The sequence below is a fragment of the Stegodyphus dumicola genome, chromosome 8 (genome assembly GCF_044657685.1).
Source record: "Stegodyphus dumicola isolate Sdum_Otavi_A_Nest chromosome 8, ASM4465768v1".
Classification (NCBI taxonomy): Eukaryota; Metazoa; Arthropoda; class Arachnida; order Araneae; family Eresidae; genus Stegodyphus; species Stegodyphus dumicola.
In genome coordinates, this window is record NC_140775.1 from 121,169,580 (window position 1) to 121,195,453 (window position 25,874).

Below are 25,874 nucleotides of genomic sequence, written 5' to 3' on the forward strand. Positions count from 1 at the left end.
CTCTGTGTTTTCAGCAATTAATGCTCAGTTTTTATTCTAACTTGTGTTGACATTACATTTGCATTATTTATCTTCCATCATGTACAGTTTTTCTGTATATTTTACAAAATGCAGAATCAGAACACTCATGTTTACATGAAAATATTACCCACACATTTGCTATTTTTATCAATGGAAGCTTTTTGAAAGTGATCTTATTGATCTAACCGTTTTGTCCTAAATTATGATACCGGAGGCCCCCTACAACTTGGTAGTTACGTTCTTCGAAAATACCGTGTTGTGGGACATTGCATTATAAGAGATGCCAACTTAATACAAAAACAAGGATTCGGTTCTTTAAAAAAAAAAAAAAAAAAAAGAAGAAGAAGAAGAAGAAAGAAAGAAAGAAAAAAGAAACCTGCCTTTTATGGTGTAACGAAGTAAAAAGGGAGTATTGTAATCATGAAAAATTTCAAGTATCATATTTCAACAAAAATCTCCATTTAGACTGCTATCGAATGCGATTTAATGATGTTTTTGCGTGATGTACGTACATAAGGACAGAATAAAGGGCTTTTTTTCCCCCAACAGCATTATAAAACTGATTTAAAATAATTCTGAAAAGATTATTTTGTGGCGTCTGAACATACATACATACGTATCTTGCACAACTGAAAAACGAATAGCCTGTGAATGTTGAAATTTTGTATATAGGACTGCTATAGCATGTAGATGTGCGCCTATTGCATGTGTTCCGCCACTCATTTTGGTTGGAATCTGTTGCACCAAAAGTATATAAATATATGTATATATATATATCCACTCTGTTACTTGGCTCAGTGAGCTCAGTTTCGTTATTCTTATATGTATGTAAATTGTGCATTTTTTGCTTTAAAAATGATTGAATTATGTTGTTCTTATCTCCTAGTTAAGGGTTTTTTGCCTTTATTTAACCTGCATGCAATAACTGTGGAATTATCAACAGTTTAAAAGTGTTTCAAGTTCAGCTAAGCCTAATTTTTCTTTAGCATGGCAGCTATATTTGTTTACATTTGAAAGTTTGCAGAGTCGTAGATTTGTTGCCAATCTGGAGAAACTAAGCTTCGTAACAAGAAAGTAATGTCTTCTTTTATTATTGTGAATTATGCTTAATTCATTCTGGAATTATCATATAAATTATTAGCTTGTTTTTGCGTAGAAACTGTAATTTTAATTATAAATTTTTTAATTGCTTTAACTGTACTTGGTGTTTTATGTTTTTCTATATCTTTCAGTTTTTTAGCTTGTTTTTGCATAGAAACTGTAATTTTAATTATAAATTTTTTAATTGCTTTAACTGTACTTGGTGTTTTATGTTTTTCTATATCTTTCAGTTTTTAATGAAAATATTTATTTGTTTAATTACTTTTATACATTGTTTTAGATTTATTGTAGTATTTTAATAGAACGTGTGGTAATTCTTTAGATGATACAAATTTTGTGCACTCTGAGTTATAAAATGAATGAGATGTAATGCTGTTAAGTGAACCTAGTGCTGAATTGTCGCTATGGTAAATAAATACAGTGAACTTTAAAGAGTGCATTTATTTTATTGTGGTTTATGCGTTATTGACTAAGTAGATTTAATTCAAAATTCGTTAATTGTTAATTCAGTATATTTGAATGAAGTGGAGGAAAATTACGTATAATTTAATATTCTGCTCAAGGAAGTCATGTGGTGTACACATCAGATTTTTTTAATTTATGTACATAAAAACATTTTATAAAAAACTTGAATAAAATTCAGCATCATATAAAAACGAAAAAGGTTATGATTTCAAGTCAAAATCAAGAAGAAACATATTATGCTCACAAATTTATTCCTCATTTCATTCTATAGTCATTTACTATAGTTGTACTATAGTCATTTACTATAGTTGTTTGCGAAAGTTTGACTGGTATGCTAAGAAAAATACTGGGGTTATGGCAAGAAGTCATCAAATTGCAGCATGGAGAAATCAAACAACCACAGCCAGTTTAGTGCATATGGATAACTTGAAGGTCAGGGTGAAAAGGTTGTTCTAGCATTGTATGAGGTCCCATGTGACAGGGTTTCTTGAACTAAGGATGGGGAGTCGCGAAAAATTTTAGTAGTTTTGATATTTCTTTAACTTATAATATTTTTACAGTTACCAAATATTTTTACACAATGTATCTAAAAATAGATAAAGATAAAATAATACAGACAAAGAAAAACGAAAATGCTTTGACGCTTTTTTTATAATATAAACTTTTATTTTTATTTGCTTTGCACGTGATGCTGCCATTTTTTCTGTTATTTATTTAAAATTTTCACATTGTTAATGTCTTTAGTTATTGACCTAAAAGTTAAATGACCTAAAACTGCAATAGTCTATTACAGTACAAGTTAAAAAATTGACAGTTTCACTCACGCGTGTGTTGGATTTACGCAATACTTACGGGGTCCCACAAAATTTTTGTAAATATTATGGGGTCCTGGGGGTCGCGATTGAAAAAAGTGTAAGAAACTCTGCCATGTTAGATTGTCGTGTGTGTGCGTGTGCGTGTATTGTAAAAACTCTTCATTTAATGACAATGCATACATTTTATTCCCAAAAAATAAAAATTGAATGAGCCATATGTACTTAAAAACTTACTGGTTTTCAAGCTCTCGTATATCTTCAAAATGCTGTAATGTTATTTGATTTTAAATTTGTAAATAGATATATTTTTGTGTAATTTAATGGGGGGTTCTTGTCATATTCTGTAAACTGTCATTAAAAGTTGGTTTTAGAACTGTGCATTAAATGTTAAAAAAAAAGTTCCAACTCACATTCTCTTATAATCTTGTATTAACAGAGAGCATATTCATATAGCTTTGAACTTCTTGTACTTAAAATTAATTTCTGGCTAACTAAATATAACAAAATACTTTATGTTCTTTAGGTGGATTAGCTGCAGTTATATATACCGACACACTTCAGTTTTTTGTTATGATTACAGGAGCTGCTATTGTTGCTGTAAAAGGTATGTGTTCTTTTTTTTTCCCCTCCTCCATTTCAAAACATAATAATACTTTAAAACTCATTTGAATCCATTTATGTTTTGATATGTGGGGGAAAAAAAAAAGCTGCATTTTTCCCTCCTTAGTTTCTTAAGATCAACAACTGGCAGTTTAATTCATGAGTAAAATTATTATATGTAAATTAATATGTAATATTATAATAATTATATCCATGCTATGAGTTTTTTTAATTATGCTATTTGCTATGATATGAAAAATGATAGAATGAACTTTTAAGTAGGTTAACTTTTTTGTTCTACATTATAATTTAACTTTGCATATCAAATTTGATAAATAAAATGCTATGAAATGTTTGTATCTTTAAGAGCATATAATTTAGCATCATGCAGTATCATTAAGTTTTAAAGTTTCAAATGGTGTAATTTTATATTTTTACATGCAGATTTCAAAAGTTTATATTTTGCCATATCTGTAAAAAATTGTTTTCTAAAAGCATTGTATGCAAGTTAAGTTAGAATATTTTTATATTTTGTAATTAATATAAATCAGCAATTTATTTATTTTAATTGTTATAAATTATCTTGTTAACTTAAACTAAGTTAATAAGTAAAACTAAGTTCACTATTATTTCTGTCTGAAAAAAATATTGCTAAATGACTGCTAATTTGAATATATATTGCAGCTTTTATACAGGTGGGTGGCATATCAGGATTGCAGGAAAAATATATGCAAGCAATACCATCACAAAGAATCAATGGAACAGATTGTGGCATTCCAAAAGAAGATGCCTGGATGATTTTGCGATCTTGGGATGATCCAGATATGCCATGGCTTGGTTTTCTCATTGGTCAAACTCCAGCGTCTATATGGTACTGGTGTACTGATCAAGTAAGTTGTTGTTGTTATATATATATATATATATAATATTCTTAAGTAAGTTGGTGTACATAATTTGTTTTTAAAGATAGCTTGGACAGTATTATTTATATACATTTTTAATGAGCAATTTATGCAAGTAATGTCATTTTCAACAGAATTCTAAAATTTAAGAATCATCACACTTGTCAGATATGAATTTTTATGACAATGCAGAGAAAAATGAAATGGCACTAAAAATCTAATAGAATTAGTTTTCTTCATGCTATTTGCTATGAATAGATATTAACCCTTCAGCACACGTGCATCACTGCACTATGTTAGTACACGCCCAGGACAAATTTTACCCCAGGATATGTTTTTCTGAGTTCACCCCGCAACGTATAATATAAATAAATGCATTTTCTTTGTTTTCAATGAATGTATAAATGACTAATAGCTTTGTGAATTCTGTTAAACCTTTTCTCCAGTTTTAATTCGAGATAATCTTACTTTAAGTTATACAAACATTTCCATACTGGTTACCTAAAGTAAGCCATAAAAATCGAAATTTATGCAAAATTACTAACTTATATAAAATACATATGTGATTCTTTTATATTAGAAAAATCCGTTTTCATATATACATATTTTTTAAACATAAGTGTTTATTATAAAGAGTTGTTTGATAAAGTACTAGAGGAATATGAAAAGGCTGCATTCTTACTAGCTTTTTCCTTAAAACTCAATATAATGTCATACAATTAATCATATCAAAGAATAGATTCTAATTAAGAATATTAAAAAATATAAATAACACATAGTTTTTCCGCCCCCCCCTCCCACCTGAGTTTATAATTCAAATAATCTCCTCAGATTGAACAATCCTCACATAGTGTGACAACATATTTTTACAAGTACATATTTTTACAAACTGTGTAATATAATAGGGAAAACAACGCCTTCAATTCAGCTACGTTTGTCTCTTGTGCATCACATTGTCTAGAGAATTTGTTTCTTATTGATGATTGATGAAATGTAAATGTTTGTTGATTTCACCAAATCTTCCATTATTTATTCATAAAAAATTTGCAATAAACAGTTGGATTTTTCAAATTTCTAAAGCTTTTCTTGACACTATATTGTGTGGCCGTGTCCGAACGTTTTTCGAGAGTAATTTTTTACTTCATATTGTTCCATCTATTCAAACATAAAAATCATCTGATGTCAAAGATCATGTGAATCATCATAATACTGGTCAGAATCAGTTGAGCACTTTTTTGAAGTGCTCAACTGATTGAGCACTTTCAGAAATATTATCGCACTCAGAAGCAGAATCTTCAATTTTGCTATCAGTTTCAACATTAGCGAGAAGAACCCACAGTCGTTACTGTTCTCTCTCGTACACACTTATCTCAATGAACGTCTCCCTAGAAGTGAAACGTTAGTACACACACGGGGTAGCTACAATCCCTTGCACATGCCTTCCCCAAAAACACAAAAATCCCAAGGACACGGGAAAAATTCCTCTGAACGACCACTTCCTAACCTTGATCTTGAAAGGTACATAAAGTACTAGAAAGATCACGTACGACCTTCCCTTATTTTCTAAGAAAAGACTATACGTGGGGTGGATTTTACCCCAGTGCGTGTGCTGACGGGAAATAGAATAGGAAGTATTTATTAATATGATAATAATTTTCAAAAGCCACTCTTGATTACTTTTAAAATTTCATATTTATCCAGTAATATATTGTAAAATTCAGAAGCACATTAGCAAATATTAAATTGCTTGCAAATATGTATTAAACAGTACAATGACACCCAAAAAGTGAATACATACAAAAGTTCATACTTACAATGTTTGAGTACTATATCAAAACTTAAAATTATGTTGTTAATGTGAGTAATTCTGTTGGAAACAAACATTTTTTAATGTATAATATCCTATTTTAAAAGCTTAATTCTGCACTGTTCTGTCCTACTCCTATTACAAAAGATCATTCTGTTCTAAGGATGCAAATATTTTAAGAATAATGTTTTCTTAATTAATTTGCATAGTTTTACTGCATACTAAAAATATATTATGAATTATAAATAATAATGTTGAACGTTCAGATTTTATAATTTATTTAATTAGTTTTGTATAACCAACTCTGAAACAAAAGTAAATGTGTAGACTCCTTTATGAATCTGACAGCAGTAACAAGAGTGTTAACATTTTTTAAACAAGTAACACATTTCCTGAGTTTGTTTGTTTATTTTCTCATTTCATTGTTGCTGCTGATCTAAGAAGCAAAAAAAAATCTATTAACAGCAGACTTTGACTATACATTCCATGGAAATATGATTTTCATTCATACTTACTATCATATCAAATTCATCAATTAACCCTATTAAAAGTGTGATAATTTATTATGTATATTGGTTATATGTAATATGAAAACTTCGTATTTAGTTACGAAAAGCTTCCATGTTCATAAATAGCATACAGATCTGTCTGTTATACTCAGTAAATTCTATGTTATTTGCAAAAAATCGTAGCCTGTTTCTTTAATGTTTGTAAATTTAGGTATTCCTTTCCAACACTATTATTAATGTGATGAGTATTTATGGTGAAATGCATGAATAGTCAAAGAATGATGTTTTAATTCTGAGTCTTCTTCTTTTCATTTTAGAAGCATAGCTGTTGATAAAAGTGAAACTTAACTATTTATAACATACTCGTTTTCTTAAATAGTGAATTTTCTGAATTACAGTAAAAAATCTGAGATCGAGACTCATTGGACTTCCACAATTCTAGATTTTGGTCATTTGTGACCTTAAATGAGTCAAAATTTTTCAGAAAAGGGGCAGAAATGCTCAGTATTTATTTTTTTTATTAATGTTTTATTAAATATTTTTTCAGTGTAAGCTGTTTAAGTTGCTTTGTTTTGTGTGCTAATACTTTCTCTTTTATTTTATGTATAGATATAATTTCTTATTCAAAGTTCCATTCTTCAAGTCCTGTTATTGATGTGCTGAAAATTCCTACTAAATTGACAGTTGAAATTTTTTTTTCATTCTCAGCTAGCTCTGTCAGTTTCTTCACTGTTAATAGCAATACTTTCTAGATTTAGAACCTACAGATTTCACCATCCATTAGTTGACTGATGATTGGGGCATAGCCATTGCAATGAAAAACTTCTGTTAAATCATCTTTATTTATTATCACGTCTCCACATGTCTTTACAAATTTTATTAATTGGAAAATTTTGCATTTTGTTTGGGATATTTGAAAACCTTAAAATTTGTGGTTATCATCATAAAGCTTAGCTATTTATCTGCTCTACACTGTTGGCAGTGTATCATGAGATTGGTGACTGAAGACATTATTGTTCTGATAAATCATGTGTATTCTATTGCATGCTGACAAAATTAAGTCTGAGTTATATTAGTTTATTAGTTTATTGATTTATTATACTTACACCTATTTTGTGTACATGCTTAAGGCTCATCTGTGTCCTGAATAAATAAATTCTCACATTGGCTTGAGGCTTATCTAGAGCTGGTGCTGTACATTCATTGTGCAGTCCGGTGTATTCTCTGTGTGTCCTAAATTCTGCTGTCAAGTGCTTTCCTAAAAATTTTGCCACCTCCTTGATTTTGTTGCTCAATACTTCTTTAAATTCTAAAAATTTTTTCTCTCCCTAAATCGGCCACACCACCTCTGGCACTGTGCATGTGCTTATCTAGATAACAAATTAGTAATTGTCATTTACAACAGCATAAAATAAAGGCAAATTAGTAACTCTCATTTGCAGCAGCATAAAATAGAATCTTTTAGCCTATGAGTATCATTTATAAAATTTGTATTTTGCATGAGCAAAGAAATTTCTGCTAAATTTCTCCACCTCAACACACTTAACAACACTTTGCAGTGTAGTTAGCTGAAGTCTGTAATTATCTCCGAGTGTAATGTCATCATAAAAGGTTATAATACAGTTAGGTATTTATTTACTAATATTTTTAGCCCAAAAGCGCTATTAATTTCGTTTTGGCATTTTGCTTCGAAAACTTTTCGTTTCACTTTCCAAATTGTTGCCGCCAACTATTATCACCCTGTGTTATATTTAAAGGGATTAAATAATCAAGAATCTGCATAAATATGTGTATGTTTCTCACATTGTGATAAAATAGGGGTACCTAAAGCTGTCAAATTTTGAATAACGTAATCCTCCACCGATTATGGGCATCTAGAAGCCCTAATTTGGAATTTGTTTTATTATCAATTTCCTATTTTGTAACACATTAATGATTTTTTGATTAACAAACTCAATGATTTCAAAGCAAGCAATGGCAACATTGTATTTGGGAGAAAAAAAATTATCTTCAGTGTGTGAGACTGTGTATCGGAAATTCTAAAGGTATGCTCATTTTAAAATTGTTTTGCGATATTGCTGTCGAGTTGAATTTGATGGTTTAAGTGCAAAGAACATGATATTTATTAAATAAGCATAACACACAAAACATTAAAAAAAAGGCCCCTTTGGGCACAATGTAAAATCTAAAATCTTTCCTTTTTTATTTATTTATTTTTTAAATTGTTCAGACATCATTGGCTGAGTCATTTCTCAGGCTGCTGTGTGTTCATAATCATATGGAGATTTAAACTACTAATTTGGTGTCAGAGATATAAATTATTGAGTAAGTTTTACACCAACTGAATAATTTATATCCTACTGAATCATTTATATAATATATAAATGATATTTCGTTGTGGGATGTCATGGTTTGAGATGTTAAGCTAAGCAAAAAGGTAGCCACAGAACCAAATTAGTGATCATACAGATTTATGCTACTAAATGATTGTTTCTTTAATAGAGAGATATCGTATTTAGTGCCAAAGTGAAATTAAGAATTGGGTCTGGTTGCTGATGGTCTTTGCAGGTCCAGAGTTTAGATCATTTCGGATGTTGTTACTGTATTATGAAATTTAATATTAACACATTGGAAATATCTTCTGCTTCTTAGATGATGGTTCAACGACTTTTGGCAGCTAAATCATTATCTCATGCTCAAGGAGGAACATTGTTTGCTGGATTCATGAAAATTCTACCTATTTTTCTGATTGTTATGCCAGGAATGATAAGCAGAGTCCTTTTCACAGGTATGCAGTTAAGTTTTATGAGATCATACTTTATCTACTTACCCATCATGTTAATGCCCAAAGCTTATTTAGTGCCTCAGTTTGATATCTTGTTGTCTTCCTTTTCATTGGAGGGATTTGGAAGACAAATGAAAAAAAAAAAAAAAAAAAATTAGTTGTTAACCCTATCCGTGTGCATAAATAATGTACTTATGGTACAAGATTTTTTTATTTCTTAGTGTACTAGGGTCATCTTTTCCTATTTTAATTATTTCTTAGGCAAATTTTTAAAAATTCAGTGATACTGCAAAGAATAATTGTTGCCTTTGTTATGAAACAGCAGAAAAATTATTCATAGCAAAGAAACTGATAAAAAATCTAGTGCTTGGAGAGCTCTTTTTTTTTAGGGGGTGTCTCATGACACTCCTAAAAAAAAAAAAAAAAGACAATAAGTGTCATTATGCAAAATATAGATGTTTTTATGTTTTATGTGTTACACCAATAATAGAGGTTGATTATTCAACTTGAGAAAAATAGGAATGAGGTAATTTCATATTGTATTAGAGAGTAAAAATGGGAAATGCACAAACTCAGCAATAAAATTTTTTCACAAGTTTGTTTTTCTAAGAATTTATTTAAACCTCATAAATATGATTTTTACTATACTCTCTATGCAAGATGTAATGAGAAAATATCAAAGTTTTGTCAGGTAAAATGTCATGATAATAGTTTTTTTAAAAGCATTTTGACTTGAACCATTTGTATACCGATGCTTTTTCACTGTTCAGAACATTTTAACTTTATTTGCTTCAGATCTTAACATTTTGTTTCATTATTTATATCTCATATACCTTTTTAAACCAAGAAAAAAGAATCATAAACAAAGATAAAATAAATATGGATGTTACTTGTTAAAGTGAAATTTTATAACCTTATAAGTGGCCTTATTTTATAATTTATAAGTGGGAAATAAATTATTGAATAATGGATTAACCAATTATGCACTTGGTCCAGTGTTCTTGTCTTGTGCTGTGCCACCATTGCAAAAGTGTCACTTTACTTCTTGGCAATATTGCATGCGAATTTAGTTTTAATAGTACTTATTGTAAAATGGAAGTCAAAATCTAAGCATGTTAAAATATTTTTTATCTTAAAATAAAACTCTATCTGTTCTGTATATATCTATTTTGTTTGTGTTTTATATTCAAATTTCCAGTGTATTTTTCTTTTGGTCTGTTAAGAGAAGATTTGTGTAAATAATATTTGTTAAATGTTATTTGCCTTCAGTAAATATTTTATCTAACACTGTTTTGCTCGAATCAAGCTAACACCATTTGTTAGACCTTATCAATAATATGTTTTAGTGATATAGCTTCTGTTTTCACTTTGAATGCAAGATTAAATATGTAGAGTTTAAACTTACTCAATTTCATGGTTTTATTGTTACACCAAGCAAGATTCTATGTTACAACTAGAACTCCTAGCAAATCATGTTTATTATAGCTGATTCTTATTTCTTGACTTACTAGATAACTCAAATTTATTATAAAAATTGAACTGTTTAATTGTAGATAAATCCCACTGGCAGCATTTTTGCAGATTTATTGATAGTTTCTTACCTTTATACATGTATTGAAATGTGGGGTTAACAGGGATCTTACGGTCATTAAGAGTCCAGAAAAGTCCTTAGGTCTTTTGGAATAGATTTTTGGTCTGTAAAAGTCCTTAGTTTTGGCCAAAATCTGCAGAAGGTCCTTAATAATTGTATAATAATAATAATAATAATGTCCTTGTATAATGAACACGAAGAACAATGATTCTTTTTTGGAAAGATTCGAAAGTTATGTAGATATACAAAATGTTTCGCAAGACAAGCTGCGGAAAGTACCGATTTTCAGTTTGTCTGGAAAAATGTATAGTCTGTTAAAAAACTTGCTGGCTCCTGATAATCCTTCCAATAAAGATTGTAATGCGTTAAAAACAACACTGAGAAAATGGAACGTATTCATATCGATGCAGGACTTATTTTTGAGCATATGTTTTTTATAATTGTCTATGCTCACTCAAAATGGCTATAAACCTATCCAAGGAAATCAAGCTAGACTTTCAAAACAATAGAATGTTTACGGGACTTTTGTGCACGATTCGGATTACCAATACTATTGTGAGTGAGTGATAACAGGCCACAATTCACTTCACATGAGTTTAAGGTATTTCTACAAAGTAACTGAATAAAACATAAAACTACAAACTTTGAGATAAAAACTCTGCATTTTTGATGCAATATAGAAAAGCTCTCAATTTAAAATTTAACTACTCTACAGAGCCCTGCAATGCTAATGCTGAAGAGGGAAATTCGAACAAGAATGTGTTTATTGAGACCAGATCTCAAAAGTAGGGTGGAAGACAAAGTTGGAAAAGGAACCTACGAGTTTGCAGACTTGCAGACTGAGGATTTAGAGTTGGCATTAAAGTGGCATTAAGAAATTATCATCAAAGTGACAGACGATGGAGATTTGGAACTGTCCAAATCCAAGGATGGGCAGCTTCATTATACTATAAATGTAGATGGTCAGCTATGGCAGCAACATGTTGATCAGGTGCATGATGGAGGAACTATAATTGATGATGGCTGCATATGTCCACCTCCAGCTCTTGTTATTCCCAAAGAGCCTGATAAGAATGGAGTTCCAGAACCATCCAAAGATAATAGCCACTAGGTGGATGAGTCTGTGTCGTCTTCCAAGCCTAAAGTTGTACCAGAGGTTCCATTCACCGAACCTGCTACTGATACAACCAGGTTACCAATGAAACCAGCAGTGCCACAACCTTTGCGTCGGTCCAGTAAAATTCAGCATCCCTCAAGTAAAATGTAGTTGTGATAAAGGGGGAAAGATATGGTGTTTCGAGATCTTAATCATAATCTGACTTAACGCTTGCCATCGCAAGCATGCGAAGTAGTTGTAAACCCGAACTAAGACTGGAATGCAAGTAGTTGTAGGATACATGTATAAGCGAGGATGATATCTTTTGTGTCTAATAAAGTAGCATTTAGTTTAATAGTGTCTTGTGAAATTATTACCTACTAAGGATAGACAACATTAATCATCTGAAATTTCTGTTTGTTTTTACGACTGTGATTTTGAGTGCGAATCAGCATTTTGGAGGGATATTTTTGGCATCTTTATGTTTGTTTTTACGACTGTGATTTTGAGTGTGAATCAGCATTTTGGAGGAATATTTTTGGCATCTTTTTGTCTGATTTTCAGGCATGGGGATAATTTGTGTCATTTCTGTCTGGGGTTTTGGACTATTTAACTTTTACCAAATGAAGTAAAACCTCACAGATACATTGTCGAGAGATTGATAAGTTAGGTCAATAGATAAGTTTAGAAACTAGTGGGAACACTGGTTTGTGAATTTCTGATTGTTAGAAAAGATGCTTAAAGAGAAGGAAATTAATATAAATTAGCCAAAATATCTGGGAAGGTTTCAAATTAAGAAGAGGCAAAAATATTTTGAGTGTTGCTCATAGCTTTCAAACTGTAATTGTCGTAATATCGTTTAAGAATCTGTGTCATAAATTGCATGTATTTTAAACTGTGAAATGTTGTTAGTTTGTGATTTTATTAGTGCTTTTTGAACAAATATTTTTAAAAGATAAGTAAAATTTAATAGTGGCCATGTGAATCTATAATGACTAAGGGTATTTAACTATCTAACTTAATTATTTGTAACTGCTCACCCTTAAAAGTTATTTCTACATATTAAAGTGAGTTATTGCTTTTCATTAATCCTTACTGTGGTCACTAGATACAGTATAAAAATATAAAAATTAATGTAAAACTTATTCTTTGCATATAATGAGACGTAAAATAATACAAAACTACTTATCACATTTGGCACTTTAAGTGGCTCATTGGAACTTAAGAGTATATTAACTGGGTTACAGCCCCAGGAGCTCTTCGCGAAGTTACGACACTAACTTCATCAGACAGACAGAGGACAACTAATTTTCAAAACTTGCCAACCATGTCTACATCAGGCTTTCAGATTTGTTCTGATTAACAGTTCCCTCTCTAGGCAGCACTGGCAACAGCCACTCTACTGTTATGAATCTTGCTGATTTTTATCTTATTTTAACCTATGCTATTTGACATAAAATCTACCTACTATTTACTAAACCTCTAGACTAATTACGTGGCAAAATGAGACATAAAAGAAAAATCAACATAAAGCTAACTGTTAGTAAAACTCAATGTCCCTAATATTCTTTCAAATACGTCCAACAATTATATGTGTAAAATATTTAATGCTACTTAATAAATTTCAAATTTGTTTTATAGTTATGATTATTGAATTACATTTAATAAGAATGCATCTTACTTGTGGATTTATTTTATACTTAGAGTGTTATTACAAAAGTGAAGTTCAGACATTAAGTTGATTGAATTTAATTGAATTTATTCAGCTTCCATTTGCTGATAGGTCCTTAATTTTTTCATTAATGGCCCTTAACCTTTCAAGGCAGGCATCCCATATACGTCTAAGAACGTCTCTTACAGCCGGCTGTCCCATCCACACATCGCTAGAGACTGCATTCAGAGGACGGGTGATGCATATACGCATTTTAAGCTGGAATGTTTTTCCGAAGGTCACTAGATGGCATTCTATGTCCATTACTTTTGAAATGAACACAGTTTTAGGTTCCTGACCTTGAGTTTGATATATTCTGTCTGACTTTGCTATTTTACTCATGAACTGTTGCGAGGGTGGGGGGGAGCGAATTGTAAACAGAGGTGGGCTCTTTAAATTGCTGCGTGCTAATGTAATGTAAATATTCGCATGTCTGATTTATATCCAATTCCTTTTTTAATTCTGTTTTTTCCTCTACTATATACCATCTTTCAGGGTTACTAGACAGCCCAGTCAGTTTTGCATTGACTTCAGATATATTCCCGTTTTTTCTCTTTTTATTTCTGGAAGTCTCACCTCTTGTCTATTATAGCGCAAAGGTGCTATTTATAAGAGGAAGAATACCCTCATATGGTTAATGAACCATTTAACTAATGCAGGTAAGAGTGATGATTCTTTTTCTAAAGATTTAAAAAGTGATACTTTTTCTAAGAGTTAGAGAGTAATACTTCTCCGTGCTTCGAGATTTGCCACACTCAGTCTTCATTTTAAATTTTGCTATTTCTTACTGTAAATAGGCTTTATTGTGTTGTTTTATTAATTTTAGACTGTATTGATGGATTTTATCCATTAAAACTTTAGAAAAAGAATCATGAATAATTTGAATAGCGCTTCCGAAAATTATTTTATAAGATAAGGAAATTTTTAAGTATATTTTCATGTAAAGTAAAGAAAAAAACGTTATTAAGTGCTAATTTTAACATATATAAGAACTCAAGTAATAATCTAAAATGATACCAAAAATTACAATGCTAGAAGTGAAACTTTTTTTTTTTTTTTCTGATTTTTTTTATAAAATTAGGCTTAGCGATGCAAAACCTCCATCTTGTACGGTGACTGCATTCGATTCCCTTCCGTCCCACACGAGCGTCTTAAACAAAGGTGCGCCATCGCGAAAAGGTTAAAAGTACTTAATTTCTATGTGCAGAAATGTGTACGAACCCTGTGTTTTTCATAAAAGTCTCAGACACTATATATTATTGTTCATACTAAAGAACTGATATTTTGCTATTTAAATTTCTCTCTTTAAGCTAACAGAAAATATTTATTTGATACTAGTATCAAATTTCAAAGTAAAGAAAAAAATGTGTGTTTGATAATGTTAAGTAATGTCTTTAATTGCATCTAAAATGATTGCAGTAGGCAAACCTTTATTTCCATAAATGAAACATAATGTTATGCTTATGTTCGAATAAAGTTATATGCTCTAGAAATAGGTTAGCCAAGTTTTATTACTTTGGTCACTTGCACTTCTAGTTAGTATATGTAAATTGTGTTGTGAATGATGGCTAATGCATTAATGATTCTTTGCTTTGCTGATTGTAGTTTGTATTCATTCACTTGCATTGATTATGGTTGTAATGTAATGGTTTTATATTCCATAAATCATAAGTTAAATTTTGATAACATTAAAAATGAGCAAAATTAGACCACAAAAGTCTTTGTCCAAATCTTGGATATTTGTCTTGACATTTATCTTTTTATATTTAACAAATATGTACTTTAAATAGAAATACATATGTTATTTCCAAATATGTTTATTGATTGTTTTTTAGATGAAGTAGCATGTGTAGATCCTGAAGTTTGTATGGCATATTGTCAAAATCCCGCTGGATGTTCAAATGTTGCATACCCTCGACTTGTTTTAGAACTTATGCCAACAGGTATGAACTTGTTTCTTGTGATAATAAATAAATATTTTATATTTTTAAAATCGCACTGTGAAATATTATAAAAAATGTTTTATCTATTAAATCCTAAATTATTTCTTCTTTAAACAATTCACCAAAAATCATGAACTTAATTTCATACAAATTATGTCTTTACTTAAAGGACATGATTAATTAATGCAATATATTTTTCAAATAGAAAAATGCATATGTAATTCGAAGATAGATGCTTAAAACAGGTAACAGAGAATAAAGCGTGCTACTTCAATTAGGCTAATACATCATAGAAACTGTTGGGTCTTAACAGAAAATTCTATGTTTTTTCAAATCAAAGTGTGTTTTCTTCTAATTTATCTTGTTACTGCTGATAAGGTGTAAGCTTGGTCAAAACAGATGTTTACATACAGTTTTCCTTCTCATGTTGTGCAATTGTAGTATATGTTATGATATAATTTTTGTTTAATTGCAGTATTAAGAAGTTAGAACCCAAAAGCTCTTTTTCTTGCTATTTTTTTTTATTTAAAAAGGGAAAAAAGTGTGGTAGTCAAATTGGTCATTAAATTTGTGCTGCATATGGGCAGCGTGCTGTTTGAAATGACATGGTTCAAAAGTGGTTTGAGAAGTTAATGCATGAAAATTTCAGCCTTGAAGATGATACCCACTCTGGACAGCCATCCTTTGTAAAGAGGAAGCAATTAAAAAAAGCTATCACTGAAAATCCAATAATCAAGACAATAACACGCCGAATAAATACTAATTCAGAAGTCAAACAACAAAAATCAGCGTTATACCTACAAAATTTTCACAGGACTAGTTTCGATGGTTTTACCGAACCATCATCTTCAGCTGCAAAACCGCAAATGAACAAGATAGGAAATAATGATTAGATAAGATAAGAAAGCCTGGATAAGAATAAGCAAGTGGCGCCATCTGTTGATGAAACCAGAACTAAAACATAATTTCTCTAAAAGCCGAAGGCAAATTTGGATTGGAATTAGGATCGTTAACTAGAACAGAAAGATTTTTATGAATGTGAAATGCCTCTAGAAAATCCAGTTCTCCAATGGAAGATGTTTTTTGAATAATTTTGGCAGCAGAAAAATTGAAAGTGTGATTTTCGGACCAACAATGTTGAGCAACAGAAGACCTCTGTGTTTCCTTTTTTCTAACATATGCCTCATGTTCTTTGACGCGAAATTTTAAGGCTCTCTTAGTTTAGCCAATGTAAATTAAACCACACTGGCAAGGAATCCTATAAATACCCCAGGAATTCATATCCGGAATGGGGTCCTTGAGTATAGAAGTTGGAATTTTATTGATGGGAGAAAAAACAACCCGAAAGTTAAATTTCTGCAAAATATGTGCAACTTTATAGCTAATTGATGGAAAGAAGGGAATGACAACAGAATTTTTATAATCTCCTAAAATAAGAGTGTGGCTTTTAGTGTGTTGAGATGAGAATTTTTTAACTGCTTGATTAATAATGTTGGGTGAAAAGCCCCTGTCAATAGCTATTGCTTTTAAATAATTTAGTTCTTCATCAAGGGCTAGTTTGGAGGAGCAAACTTGAAGAGCACAGAAAACATAGGAATAAAATGAAGCTAACTTTTGTTTAGTCGGATGACATGATTTAAAGTGTGGTGGAAGGCAAACCGATGAAGGTTTACGGTAAACTGTAGTACTGAAGTTGGATGTGTTACGTGTGACCAGAATGTCGAGAAGCAGAAGAGAATTGCAAGTCTCAAGTTCAAAAGTGAACTGAATAGCAGGATCAATAGAATTCATTGTTGAAAGAACTTTATTTAAATCATCTTTATTACCTTCAAACAGGGTAAAAGTATCGTCTACGTAGCGGAACCATGCCGGGAAGTTTAAAGTTTCAAACAATTTTGATTCATAATAATGCATGTAGATATCAGCCAGGATGGGACTGAGGGGACTTCCCATGGCTAATCCCTCAGTTTGCTTGTAATATTTATTTTGGAAAACAAAATGTGTTTGTTTCAAACAGAGTTGAGTGAGAGAAATTAGCTCATCAATTTCGATGCAAGAGAAATGAAATTCGCGAAGTCTGGTTTCTAGACATCTTAATGCACCCTCCACTGGGACATTGGTGAATAATGATTTTACATCAAAAGAAACCATGAGTAAATTACTAGGAGAAATGTTTTTAACCTTTTTTACAAACTCTATTGAATTTTTTATGGTGTAAATGTTATTGTCTAATAGAGTGGAAAATCTAGAAACTAAATATTTAGCTAAAGGATACGAGGCAGTACCTAAATTTGATACAATAGGACGGAAAGGAATACCACTTTTATGAATTTTGGGAAGAGCATATAATCTGAATAATGTAAAATCATTATTCACCAATGTCCCAGTGGAGGGTGCATTAAGATGTCTAGAAACCAGACTTCGCGAATTTCATTTCTCTTGCATCGAAATTGATGAGCTAATTTCTCTCACTCAACTCTGTTTGAAACAAACACATTTTGTTTTCCAAAATAAATATTACAAGCAAACTGAGAGATTAGCCATGGGAAGTCCCCTCAGTCCCATCCTGGCTGATATCTACATGCATTATTATGAATCAAAATTGTTTGAAACTTTAAACTTCCCGGCATGGTTCCGCTACGTAGACGATACTTTTACCCTGTTTGAAGGTAATAAAGATGATTTAAATAAAGTTCTTTCAACAATGAATTCTATTGATCCTGCTATTCAGTTCACTTTTGAACTTGAGACTTTCAATTCTCTTCCGTTTCTCGACATTCTGGTCACACGTAACACATCCAACTTCAGTACTACAGTTTACCGTAAACCTTCATCGGTTTGCCTTCCACCACACTTTAAATCATGTCATCCGACTAAACAAAAGTTAGCTTCATTTTATTCCTATGTTTTCCGTGCTCTTCAAGTTTGCTCCTCCAAACTAGCCCTTGATGAAGAACTAAATTATTTAAAAGCAATAGCTATTGACAGGGGCTTTTCACCCAACATTATTAATCAAGCAGTTAAAAAATTCTCATCTCAACACACTAAAAGCCACACTCTTATTTTAGGAGATTATAAAAATTCTGTTGTCATTCCCTTCTTTCCATCCATTAGCTATAAAGTTGCACATATTTTGCAGAAATTTAACTTTCGGGTTGTTTTTACTCCCATCAATAAAATTCCAACTTCTATACTCAAGAACCCCATTCCGGATATGAATTTCTGGGGTATTTATAGGATTCCTTGCCAGTGTGGTTTAATTTACATTGGCCAAACTAAGAGAGCCTTAAAATTTCGCGTCAAAGAACATGAGGCATATGTTAGAAAAAAGGAAACACAGAGGTCTTCTGTTGCTCAACATTGTTGGTCCGAAAATCACACTTTCAATTTTTCTGCTGCCAAAATTATTCAAAAAACATCTTCCATTGGAGAACTGGATTTTCTAGAGGCATTTCACATTCATAAAAATCTTTCTGTTCTAGTTAACGATCCTAATTCCAATCCAAATTTGCCTTCGGCTTTTAGAAAAATTATGTTTTAGTTCTGGTTTCGCCAACAGATGGCGCCACTTGCTTATTCTTGTCCAGGCTTTCTTATCTTATCTAATCATTATTTCCTATCTTGTTCATTTGCGGTTTTGCAGCTGAAGATGATGGTTCGGTAAAACCATCGAAACTAGTCCTGTGAAAATTTTGTAGGTATAACGCTGATTTTTGTTGTTTGACTTCTGAATTAGTATCCGATAATCACATGAAGAAGAATGTGAGCTGCTACAGTGCATAAGGCACACCGTACTTTTATGCAGCAGAATATGCTTGCTTGAGTTTTGGCTTGTGATTCTTTGTTGAGAAGAAATAAAGAAGCTCCTTTTTTTAATTGCTCATTACTGGAGATAAAAGTGGATACTATACAATAAATGTGTAGGGGAAATATCATGGAGTAAGCCAAAATAACCTTCTTTGGTGACATCAAAAGAAAAGTTGCATCCCCCAAAAAATACCCTGTGTATGGTAGGACTACAAGAAATCGCATACTATATTGTTTTCATCAAGTCAGACAATAAATTCAGGAAAACACTGTTCCCAAATGGCACATTTGAAAGCAGTAACTGAAAAAAGCATCTAGAGCTGGCCACAGTTACTGTTACTGATAGTTATTAAGTTGTCTTTCATCATCATAAATGCTTGGCTTCTCATTTTGATGAATGTCAGGCAAACTTTTTTAATATTGCTGTGATGTTTTGTATCATCTTTCCCAATTTCCCTAGATATTTTGTTTGCCCCCTCCTAGTTTTATTTTTTGAGGTCATTTCAAAATTCTCCGAACAGCCTGGAGTTGACTGTCAAACAGTGTCACAATAACCCCTTCATGAATAAATCTAATGCCTTTCTAAGAAAATAAATTTTCTAGATCCCAAGGAGATAGCAAAAAGTCATAGAACAAAATGGTGCTGCTGTGGTTCAGAGAAATCTTCTTACATTTGTGTACTCTTTATATGTATTTATCATGAAATTGCAGAACTTTCCAAATGGCCCAGTAGTTAATATTTCATTAAAAGCATACTATGTAAACAGCATAGTTAAAATGTTTTCAGTTTTATACTTAATTTTGAAAATTATCATACACACACATAATCTCAGAATATCAGGAAGTCTTGAAGTATCGTTTGTCTTCAGTGGTAAAATTTGAATCATGTTTATTCAACACATTTCAGCATTACAGATGGTTTCTTTGGTATATTTTAATACATCAACAAGGCATGCATTTTAATTTTCCCATTTTAGTTTTTAAAATTGAATCTGTATGTTGTTTGCCACTGCAATTGACGAAGTTGAGAATCAACTTTGTAAAAAAAATCTAAAAGTGTCATCATTATTGTTCTACTTGAAACAGATGTACTGACAAAAGAAAATGTATATGATAAAAAGTTTCAGGTAATCAAAGATATAATTTGTAATGTGGGGTTTATTTATCACAAATATTAAATATGATGCTGTTAACTGATTCAGCCTCTAAGAAAGAAAGACACTTAATTTCTCCATAACACACCCATGAGTAACTTCAGTATCCTGAAGGTAGCCAGTCAATACATAAATTAATGTAACCAACCCTGCAGTACTCCATTGTGAGACTTTTAAGTTAAAATAGTACTCAGAACAGAATCAACTATTAAGCTGTTGTGCCTTGGCAAAAAAATGAGTCACGTTATAAATGAATGTTTAAAAAAGTATGAAACAAATTTTTATAAATTGAGAACGTGAGAAAAGCTTAAAGACAAATAGAAGAAACCAGTAGTCAAATGCTCAAAGAAAAAGAATCCAGGATCTGTTTCGAAGAAATAGAACCTGAAATTTTCACTTGATGTGAAAATATTATTTCAGCACTTACTAGGAAAGCATTTTCTGTTTCTCAACGAAATGAAAACAACAAAAGACTTCAGGAAATTAACATGTAGTTTTTCTCTTTCTAGGTTTGCGTGGTCTAATGATGGCTGTGATGCTAGCTGCATTAATGAGTGATTTGACATCTGTATATAATAGTGCTAGTACCTTATTTACAATGGATATTTGGCCACAAATTCGAAAAGAAGCTACTGTGTGGGAACTCATGATAGTAGGAAGGTGAGCTTTGCATTTTTCTTTCCTTTTCTTTTCTTTCTTAACAGTATGAGCTTAAATAATTTGTAAATAGATCATTTGTATTACAAGTCATAGATAAGTGACTGAGATTTTGATATATTTTTAGAACAGAGGAAAGAAAAATCTCACTTTCATATCATTAAAATAAGTATAAATGAGTTACATATTTTTGCTTCCTTGTATGAAGTAAAAAAAGTATTGTAATCGTGAAAAATTTCAGGTATCATATTTTAACAGAAATATCCATTTTGACTACTCCCGAATCCATATGAATTTTTTTTTTTTTTTTTTTTTTTTTTTTTTTTTTTTTGCGTGATGTCTGTATGTATGTATAAAATAAATCTGTATGTACAGAATAAAGAACTCTTTTTATCCAAAATGGAACGTCATATGTATGTATCTTGCATTATTCAAAAACAATTAATTATGTAGCATGTTGAAATTTTGTGTATAAACTGCTATAACCTCTAATTTGCACCTCCCTTTTTTTATTGCAATCAGCAATGTCAAGCATACACACCTTATCTGGCTTTAAAGTTGTAACTCAGCCTTTATTTTCACAATCGTTGGTCATAGTCATATACTTCCATATGCAGAAGTGTTTTAAATGATGAAAATATTCATGTTTTGTCATACTAAAAAAAAATCCACAAATAACGAAATTTAACTTTTAATGCAATTTCCCAGTTTGTATACTTTTTAATTATATTTGCAAAAGTTTTATACTTATTACGAAAAAATAAAATTATAAGAAGTTTGACTCCCAGTCAACAGAAATTGACTAGGATATTTATTTACAAAATTTTCAATTTTTGATGCCATTTACAATGTGTTTTCAGAAATCAATGAATGAAGTTAAAATAATTTGAGGAAATAAGTTTAAATGAAGTTCAGAAAAAAATGCATTAATCTAATAGGCCATACAAGGAAATCATGTGTTGTAAACATTAGATTCATTATTCCCATCATGTTTCCTGTTTATTTAAAATTTGAAGAAGCCCTATAATTATCTGGTAAATTCATTTTTCAGAATATGTATGTCATAATAAAAGCACAAGGAAATGACGGAGCACTGTAGATGCGTAGTTATCCTATATTGAAGAGGAAGTAATCTGATTGCGTAGTATTTAAAGAACTTGGCAGTCGAGGCAGTTTTACTTCCATTTTTATTTCCAATTGATATTTGTGGCCACAATCACTTGGCACTCTAGTCGTGCCTTTCCACGGAAGATTTATATTTTTGATATTGTTGGGATAGAAAGCAAGCCAGCGAAATTACATCTTAGCACAGTAGAGAGCAAAAGCTGAAGTGCGTCGTTATGAAAGATGGAAGCACGCAAAGAGAAAAGTTTTGGTTTACAACGACAGTTTCAGTTCTTAATTATTACGTCATCAGAGTTGCGCGGGCCATAGAGTGATCTAGAAATGATGCAATGCAGAGAAGTTATTACGATTTTAGAATAGAGAGGAAGAATTAATGTTTTTAGTTATATTATAATTCTGATTCATATAATTTTATCTTACATATTCCCCCCCTTCAAAAAGAAAAACCCGTAGCGGCAGAGAAGCCTTTTTAAAGAGAAAGAGTTAAAGCACTAGCAAATGTAAAAAAAAAAGAAAAAAAAAGAAAAGAAACCATAAATAATAAATTTTTTTTTCTGTTAAGTATAATTTATAAATAGCAATTTTTTTTAAATAAATTTTTAATTTTTAGAGTCATTGAATTTTTCAGCATTTCAGTCCAAAAGTCCTTTTGTTTGAGAATTCACATAATCATAATTCTTCAGGGAAGGCTCTTGTTATTACAGAATATCACAAAATAAACTTTTACATAATCATTACTTATAATTAAATGTAATGCACATAAATATTTATGATACTTATTTCCATAAGGATAAATAATAATTTAACATCATAAATACTAGGATTAAGATTTTCAGAATTTATGGTTTCAAAGTTATCATCTTTCATTTATAATACCTGTATTTTACCAACTGGAAGGCCTCGCAATACTTCTAAACAAACCATATCCATCAATAGGGCTGTCCTCTTGAGCTAACCAGTGTGTTCTATGCACTGGTGGCCCAGGGTGCCTAGGCAGTTACTTGAAAAGGCCTCTGTTCCTTGCATTAAGGTAACTGGCCTTTGAGAACTGCACTAATACATTCCATAATAAAAAAATATAATAATAATAATAATAATATAAAAAAATTGCACACACTCATAAAATGAGAGCCTCCAACAATATCTTACTTGAAGAGGGTAAAAAGAACAACTGTACAAAGGTAATTACAGGCCTCTGTTTTAGGAACACAGTACTTCCTCGACATACACTATACTTAACATACAATCACCCATACACCTACTTCATTTTTAGAATAATTATAAAATTCGTATTCAAAATTTTCAACAAAATTTTAAAAATATAAAAACTTATCTTAATATCCTTCCCTATGAATAATTTAAATAGCTTAAAATTCGTTACTTAATTTGCTCACACATAATTATGAAAAATTAGAAACATTAATGAACAAGAATTTCAGATTTTCTCAAAACAAATTGCAGAAATTTTAACCAAAGTTGAAATGAAAACTATAGAATCCACAGCACATTAAATAATTTAGTTCCTGAGCTAGATTCACACGAATGTAATAATTTTTTAGCTGTTGAAAAAGCGGAAGTGCAAATAATTTTCTGTCGCACATACTTGCAAACACTAACTCAGATCGATCTTGAACCCGCTGTAATGCTTAATTCCTAAACGGTAATTCACTGATGATTTCCTTTTCACTAGGCATTCAAACTTCTCAATTTATCGAGATATTACTTTCAATCTGTAAACACTAGGCGTGATTATTTTTTTTGAAGCACTTGCAAAACACCACAGCAGAAGAATGATCTGTTATTTTTTAAACACTGAAAAAACAAACTTGATGATTCACTTCTTTCACATTATCTTGGATTTATCACAAAACGATGATTTGAAGAGCTGAATTAAATTTTCCATTGAGGTTTCAGGCTGCAGGAAACTATCCTACTGGCTTAATTGTCATAATAAAAGCACAAGGAAATGACGGAGCACTGTAGATGCGTAGTTATCCTATATTGAAGAGGAAGTAATCTGATTGCATAGTATTTAAAGAACTTGGCAGTCGAGGCAATTTTATTTCCATTTTTATTTCCAATTGATATTTGTGGCCACAATCACTTGGCACTCTAGTCGTGCCTTTCCACAGAAGATTTACATTTCTGATATTGTTGGGATAGAAAGCAACCCAGCGAAATTACATCTTAGCACAGTAGAGAGCAAAAGCTGAAGTGCGTCGTTATGAAAGATGGAAGCACGCGAAGAGAAAAGTTTTGGTTTACAACGACAGTTTCAGTTCTTAATTATTACGTAATCAGAGTTGCGCGGGCCATAGAGTGATCTAGAAGTTATTATGATTTTAGAGTAGAGAGGAAGAATTAATGTTTTTAGTTATATTATAATTCTGATTCATATAATTTTATCTTACCTGTATATATATAGATATATTCATTTTTTAAAATGTGTATATATATATTCATTTTTCAGAATGTGTATATATATATATTCATTTTTCAGAATGTTTACATATATATAAAACTTATTTTCTAGTTGATTATTGAATGTTTCATCTCATTTGAAAGTAAAGTAGTTAAGTTAGAAATTCTATTGAAATTACTCATTAGCAAATTAAAATTGAATTATAATAATAATTAAATTAATAATTAAAAAGTAAAATGAAGGAATAAGTAAAAGCTGAAGAGTAACCAACAAACTAAGTAATTACTACCATTAACCAGAAATTAGTTGACTTTTCTGTTTATTTGAGAAACTTGCTCCCCGACACTTTCAACAAACATCGCCAGTTTCTTTCTGTTACAAGTTGGACAGAACCACTAATTTCTTACTGCTTCTTAATTAGCAATTTGACTAATTTTAACTCATTCTTACTAAACAGCTTTTTTAGGCTTGATTCTTACTTGAGAAAAAGATAAAAACACTTTCACATCTATTAATTATTTTTAATTGGTCAGAAATTAGTTTGTTGCCTTTGAAAAGCCAACTAATTTCCAGTCAATGGCGATGGTTACTTAGTTTCTTGGTTGCACTTTAATTTTTAATTATTCCATTTTCATAATTCAATTTTAACTATGCTAATGAGTAAATTCATTTCAATAGAATTCTAACTTAACTACTTTATTTCAAAGGTGATAATATATTCAATAATCTGCTACAAAATAACTTATTGTTTTTATTACTTTGAAGCTTTAGTACGAACATTATGCACTTTCTTTCCATGCTTTTGCCTAGCTATAGCTAGACTGCTGTCTGTCCGCTGCTGCTTTCTTGCTACAAAGTAATAAAAAAATGTAAGCCTTTTGGAACAGGCACATTTAATGTGTCAACTTGTGTGTAGCCGCAACATGTTGCGCTGAAAATAAAACTGAAGATTTAATCTGCCTTCGTCTTCAATTTCCTAGTCATTATGGATCAACACTTCTACACCATCCAAATTCCTTCTCCTGGTCATTGCTCCTGAATTTATTACATACACACACACATATATATATATATATATATGTGTGTGTGTGTGTGTATGTAATAAATATATATATATATAAGATATAACAAAATACAATAGCTGCTTTAAGAATAACTGGCGACCTTAAAATTAAGTATTCTAGATATGGTGCTCTTCCCCTAAATTCATCTGTTCTCCCAAATTCGAGATCCTTCCATATTATATAACAACCTAAAATTGATCAATCGCAGATTAACCATAGTTTTACATCAGACTTAGTATAAATACTCTTATCGCAATAGACTACATCTTTCTGTTCCTTTAAGTGTTGCTGTGTCGACA

General features: G+C 30.9%; 1 protein-coding gene across 3 annotated transcripts in view; it reads left to right on the plus strand.

Moving 5' to 3' along the window:
- LOC118192948 (sodium/myo-inositol cotransporter 2-like) overlaps positions 1-25,874 on the plus strand; it is a 117,496-nt gene that overhangs the window by 72,933 nt on the left and 18,689 nt on the right. For all 3 annotated transcript variants that reach the window (XM_085822331.1, XM_085822332.1, XM_035363966.2), the window contains exons 7-11: positions 2,926-3,006; positions 3,687-3,892; positions 8,873-9,008; positions 15,239-15,346; positions 20,817-20,967. In XM_085822331.1, the coding sequence (XP_085678457.1) occupies positions 2,926-3,006; positions 3,687-3,892; positions 8,873-9,008; positions 15,239-15,346; positions 20,817-20,967 (682 nt within the window). The remainder of the gene's footprint in view (positions 1-2,925; positions 3,007-3,686; positions 3,893-8,872; positions 9,009-15,238; positions 15,347-20,816; positions 20,968-25,874) is intronic.